At 26.7% G+C, this 6,046-nt stretch overlaps 1 protein-coding gene across 1 annotated transcript; it reads left to right on the top strand.

Annotated features, from left to right (window-relative positions):
- The first annotated feature begins 1,013 nt into the window (after positions 1-1,013).
- LOC106780051 (glycinol 4-dimethylallyltransferase) lies at positions 1,014-5,374 on the top strand. Its single transcript, XM_014668284.2, has 13 exons — positions 1,014-1,130; positions 1,244-1,294; positions 2,684-2,964; positions 3,144-3,230; positions 3,319-3,393; positions 3,473-3,556; positions 3,638-3,727; positions 3,995-4,096; positions 4,201-4,296; positions 4,403-4,474; positions 4,566-4,661; positions 4,836-4,940; positions 5,047-5,374. The coding sequence occupies exons 1-13, from the start codon at positions 1,079-1,081 to the stop codon at positions 5,086-5,088; spliced, it is 1,233 nt and encodes a 410-aa protein (XP_014523770.1). The 5' UTR covers positions 1,014-1,078; the 3' UTR covers positions 5,089-5,374.
- The last annotated feature ends 672 nt before the right edge of the window (positions 5,375-6,046 follow it).

Consider the following 6,046-nt stretch of genomic DNA (forward strand, 5'->3'; position numbering starts at 1 on the left):
AATTTAATTCTAAAATATAAATAGATCATATAATTACACGATAATAATTTTAAACAATATTATACCTGATTAAATTCAGAGATATACGTAATTATATTTAAATAATTTTTATTAAATGAATCAAAAGAATAGAAACCCAATTTTGAATGATATTAATAGAAATTATACCTAATTAAATTCAGAGATATACGTAATTATATAATGAATTTTTATTAAACTAAATAGAAATCCAATTTTGACTGAAAAACATTACTAATATTAATAGCAATAAACTATATCCAAATTATATATTAATTGAAACACCGAACCAGATTCATGTGTATCCAAATTTTATATTAAATTAAAACACACCTTTAGACTTTTTCAACAAGTGTAACAATCTTGAATCCAAATGTCGAGATTAAGATATTATTGAATATATCTGATAATAGTGATGGCTAAGACGTAGTTTCCGGATAGTCTCATTTTGGAATTTAAGAAAAAGATGTTTTCCACACTACTGTATTATTTTTAGACCGTTAAAACAACAGTAAATAACACAACATTAAATCAAGTTATTTAAATGAAATTTAAAGTAAATTATTAAATATAAGTAATAAAATGATGATAAGATATTATCTAATTTAGATTAAATTTCACAGATTATTTTTTATCAATAAAAATATAAACTCATTTTTATCTCTTATTTTATCGTGTAATTTTGTTTATACCTAAATCACGATCATTCAGTGAATTGCTGGAAGTTAAATTCAATTTTTAAATGGTGATTCAAAAATTACCACGGTGGTGGTTTTATAATAAATATTAACAAATATTTTTACAGGCTAATTAAACATTCAATTTTGACCACTTTAAATATAATAAACATAACCAATCCAAATGGTCCAAGACGGCTATTTATTTATTTTTATTATATTACTAGTGTATTTGTTTGTCTTTTTGCAAGATGGTCAAAAGAATGTAATATATAAGTAAAATAAATCGAACTGAGTATAGTATATAAACCCCTTTCTCCCTGTCATCTTCATTATCAGGGTGTGTTTGTTTAATTCTTCATCGGAAAGTGCTTTTGTGTTCCATGGCTTCAATGTCTCTTAGGTTCTCTCCCAATATCTCTTCACTCACAAACGGTACCTATATCAACAATTACTTTCTTATTATATTTCAACTATTTTTTATGTAAAACCTTTTATTATTATTATTATTATTATTACTAATACGATTAATATTGATAATATTGTAGGTGGAAATCTCTGGCGAAGCAAACATTCCAACAAGAATTTTTCCTATGGAAGTATGTTTTACATATCCTTCTGTTTCTTTAATTATTTAAACTTTTTATTTAGGTTTAGGGTTTAATTTAATGCAATCTCAAAAACAATCCACTAATAGATAAAACTTTCAAAACAAAAGTTATAATTTTCAAATATATTTTTAGTTATTCTTCTTTCCATCACTTGATATTGATATTGATATGATACCTTTAGAGAATCAACAAATATAATTTTTAGTTTCCTACTTTTCTCTGTTTGAAGGAAAATTTACTTTCAGAATTTTCCTTGTTTGGGAAATACTCAAGTACTTTTATCTTTTATATATTTATTTTGAAAAATTTGATATAAATATGTAACTATGTACAATTTTGGAATATCATAATAAAATAAAGGATAAAGAAAGTTTTCCAAAATTATATTGTTTGATTTTATTTTTTTTCATTTTAATACAGTCTTTTAATGATGTATTCTTGTCTTAAACACTTTGAAATAGTGTGGTTGTATTTGATATCGTATATTTATAATATATCTCTTATATTAATAGAAGTATTTTTTTTTTAAAATTATTTCATTTCATTTGTACCATAAATTTTTATTAAGTTTCCTCATGAATTTGTTCATTATATTATTTTATATCTTTCCTAAAATTCAACTTATGAACGGTGTATGTTAGTCCAATTTTTCTATGTTGGGTCATTATCTGAAATGCTGCCGTCGTCACCACATATAAATATTATTAAGTACTTTCCTCATCATGAGAAATAAATGTAAGGTTGAATACTGAATATTGAGAATTTACTAAGATGGCCAAAAGAGCATTTTTCATATAATTTTCTAAATAATAATAATTAAAAAATAAATAAAAAGTGGAAAAAAAAAATGACAACCATAAAATCTGCAATAAATAATAGAAAACGGAGAGGGAAAGATTATGCAAGAATACTTACCATAGACATTTGAGTTAATTTTTATTTACACTGTGAATATTATGTTCAATGAATTAATTTTAATATCATTCGGATATCAAGATCAAGATGAATTTGTTTATCTAAGAAATATAAAAACTAATCATATGTGACTTTGACTAATTATATGCTACCACGAGGAATCATGCATAAATGTAAATTGATATGTAAATTGATGAAAATTTTGAAATTTTATATTAATTATTTTATAAACGAATGAAAATTTTATTTTATAAATCGATTTACATAAGGAAAAACTTCTTTTAACAACATTTTTTTAACAATTTTTTGATAACGTATACGTGACAGCTTATGATTGGTTCGTTTTAAATATTTTTTAAACATAAATTAAAATAAAAAAGTGATAACACTGTCAAAAAAGTTGTCAAAAAGTGTAGTGAAAATATCATCTTCTTTTACATAATTAACATTTTTGTGTTGTAGGTTCTTTTGCAGCAAAAACTTCAATGCAGCAAAGGAAAAATGAAATAGAATATAACCTTTCGAAATTGCAACAACCGATTCTGAAGAATCAGTTCAAAAGTGTTGAAGGAGTGTCTAGGAATGAAGAAAACAACAAGAAATATATTCCCAAAGCAATCTCCAAAGAATCTTCTGGGTCTGAGGAATCTATTGCTTCTGAAACAAAAGACATTATTGGCTCTGTCAAACGTTTCCTTGTTGCCTTATATTGGTTTGTCTATCCTTACACAATGTTTGGTCGAGTAAGTTCAATTTTTTTTTAGTATTCCTTTAATAGATATCATATTTACTTCATTTTGATGTTCGATTTTCTTAACATAATAAAAGAAGTGCATTAGAATTGAATTGATTTGTAAAAATAAATTATAATTAAACTAATTTCTAATATTCTAATTGATTAAAATTTATTTGCCTTTGACAGACATTAAGCACGATTTCTGCATCACTTCTAGCAGTGGAGAAACTATCAGATATATCATCTCCTTTATTTTTCATTGGTGTATTACAGGTGAAACTCCAAATATGTTGTTTTTATTCTTAAATATTCAATTAAAAGCAATCCTTTACTTTGTTAATAACTTCTTAAAATGTTTCAGGCTCTGCTACCTTTCACGTTGATGGACTTTTACGTTAATGGCGTGAATCAATTGTATGACTACGAAATTGACAAGGTATGAAACTTTTACCATTACAAATAAGTAATTTGAATTAAGAATAATTTATTAATCTTTGTTCTTTTCTTTTTTGAAGATAAACAAACCATTTCTTCCATTGCCATCGGGGGCATTTTCCTTTACAACTGGTGTTGTTGTTACTGTGTCATCTGCAATCATGGTATTAATCTATTTTTTACAACAGTATAGGGTCCTTTTATATATAGCAGATGAAGCTTATTGTTTTATTGTTCTTTTACAGGGCTTTTTGGCTAGCTATATGATAGGTTCTTGGCCATTATTTTGGGGTCTTCTATCATTCTTTTTAATATGGAGTGGTTATTCAATTAAGGTGAGTTCTTTCACTTGCACCTATAATTATTCATTTTTAGCTATTGTTGCTCGATTATTGTGAAAGTGTTGAAAGTTCTATATCGATTAAAAATACCGCTAAATTATAATATATAAGTGAGTTGCAAATTTTACTCTACAAATCGGTTTTACCGAGTTGAGTTAGGTTAAAATTTACTTCTTAATATGTTATCAGAGTCATGATTAAAGTTTATTATAATCTTTTTAATATTTTTTTTTCTTATAACACCATTTTGTAACTTTTCAGGGTCCCTTCTTGAGATGGAAGAAAAATCCACTGCTTGCTGCAACCTGCATATATACCACTATGGCTCTTATATTTCCCATTTCGTTCTTCTATCACATGAAGGTTTGCCTATACAATATTATTAATTAAAGTATTAAAAAACATGGGAAGAGTGTTTTTTTTTTTAATTTATTTTTTAATGAAATGATTTGTGTGAAATTGTCCAGACTTTTGTGTTGAAGAAAGCAGTTGCCTTTCCAAAGCCATTGATGTTCTTTGTTGCATTCACAAGCATATACTCATTGGGTATAGCACTTTTCAAGGTAAAGGTTTATTCTTTCTCAAACTATACATACATTATTCAAACATCAAACTTTTTGATATATGTATGACTAGTATAAAATATTTTATTGGATGTTTATTATATAGGATATACCAGATATTGAAGGAGATAAAGCATTTGGCATCCAATCTTTTACAACACGTTTAGGTCAAAAAAAGGTTTGTTTTTGAGTAAATCATGTGATGTTTTTTTTTTTTTTAATGAATCACATCTATTTGATGTTCCTAAACAATCTTCCTTATTTATTAGGTATTCTGGATCTGTATTTCCATTTTGGAATCTGCTTTTGGAGTTGCCATTCTGGCAGGATTATCATCTTCTCTCCTTTGGGTTAAACTTGTCACGGTAATATACTTTTCACACGTATACATTCTAATCTTAAATAGAGAGATTATAATGTCACCTCTTATAATTTTTTTTTCTTAAATATCATGCTTAATTTCTTTATTTTATTAGTATAATAGATATATTTAAATCTTTTCAATAATGGTTGAAATTTTTTGGGTGTGAAACATTCAGGGTCTGGGAAATGCTGTTCTTGCTTCAATTCTCTGGAACAAAGCCAAATTTGTAGATTTGAGTGACAAAGCTTCCATTAGATCCTACTATATGCTTATTTGGAAGGTAATACTCTTAAATAATGTTTATAATATAAGATATACTTAGTTCATTATGTGACAAATCATATTTGGACGTGATTTGTATTGATGTTTTTTTTTCTTTTTTGCAGCTATTGTACGTGGCATACTTCCTCACGCCTTTAATTAGATAAGGATATGTTTGAAGATTAAAGAAATATGTTCACAGTACATTGAACAAAATAAACGATATTTTTTTCTTCCAAAGTTAATAAAACTGTCAAAATTGTAGAGATTTCTTTTTCTTTTTTTAAGTAGTTGTTGTATTCTTTCTTATGTCTAAATTGGTTATTTGGTAAAGTGTTGTCATTTATCTAACGGATGTAATGTAAAAAAGAAGACCATTTTACATGGGCTCAAGAAATGAGATGTAATTTCATTTATTTATATGAATAATATGAAGCTTCAACCTTCTATACTTCTGGAATTCTACCTTCTATATTTTTCATATCTGATCTCTGCCTTCTATATATCTTGCTTATGATAATAATCAACTTATAATATGAAGTTCTTGTTTTGAAATTAATCATATATATATATATATATATATATATATATATATATATATATATATATATATATATATATATATATATACACACACTAGTGCAGCGAGGGGCTTTTAACGCAGTTATTTTTTACTATAGGTCGCGGTTTACGAACCGCGGCATATTCAGCCGCAGTAGTAAGTCAAAGACTTTAGGCCGCGGTTACAACCGCGATATATAAGTTTCGTAATATGTCGTGGTTGTCCAAAGAACCGCTGCCTAAATCCTTTTTTTTAAAAAAAAAAATTGTCCACTATATGCCGCGGTTCAACCGTGGCAAAAGACCCAGTTATATGCCGCGGTTCTTGCACTAACCGCGGCCATATGTCTCTTTTTTTAAAAAAAAAAATTAAAACGAAACACTATATGCCGCGGTTCATGTCACAACCGCGGCATATTCCCNTGCAGTTTTTTAAAATTGCAGGTCTGTTTTTGTGATATCCACTACCACAAAAACAGACCTGCATATAAAAATATGTACACAAATTCAATTTCAACATAACAAACACATGTTCAAATGTATTTCAACATCAAATAAAGTACA

This window comes from Vigna radiata, unplaced genomic scaffold, assembly GCF_000741045.1.
Source record: "Vigna radiata var. radiata cultivar VC1973A unplaced genomic scaffold, Vradiata_ver6 scaffold_387, whole genome shotgun sequence".
Classification (NCBI taxonomy): domain Eukaryota; kingdom Viridiplantae; phylum Streptophyta; class Magnoliopsida; order Fabales; family Fabaceae; genus Vigna; species Vigna radiata.

Excerpts from the sequence above, each read along its gene's own strand:
- LOC106780051 (XM_014668284.2), top strand. The coding sequence starts at position 1,079 with ATGGCTTCAATGTCTCTTAGGTTCTCTCCCAATATCTCTTCACTCACA. Across the intron at positions 3,557-3,637 it reads CTGTGTCATCTGCAATCATG|GGCTTTTTGGCTAGCTATAT; the intron begins GTATTAATCTAT and ends GTTCTTTTACAG. Across the intron at positions 4,097-4,200 it reads CGTTCTTCTATCACATGAAG|ACTTTTGTGTTGAAGAAAGC; the intron begins GTTTGCCTATAC and ends GAAATTGTCCAG.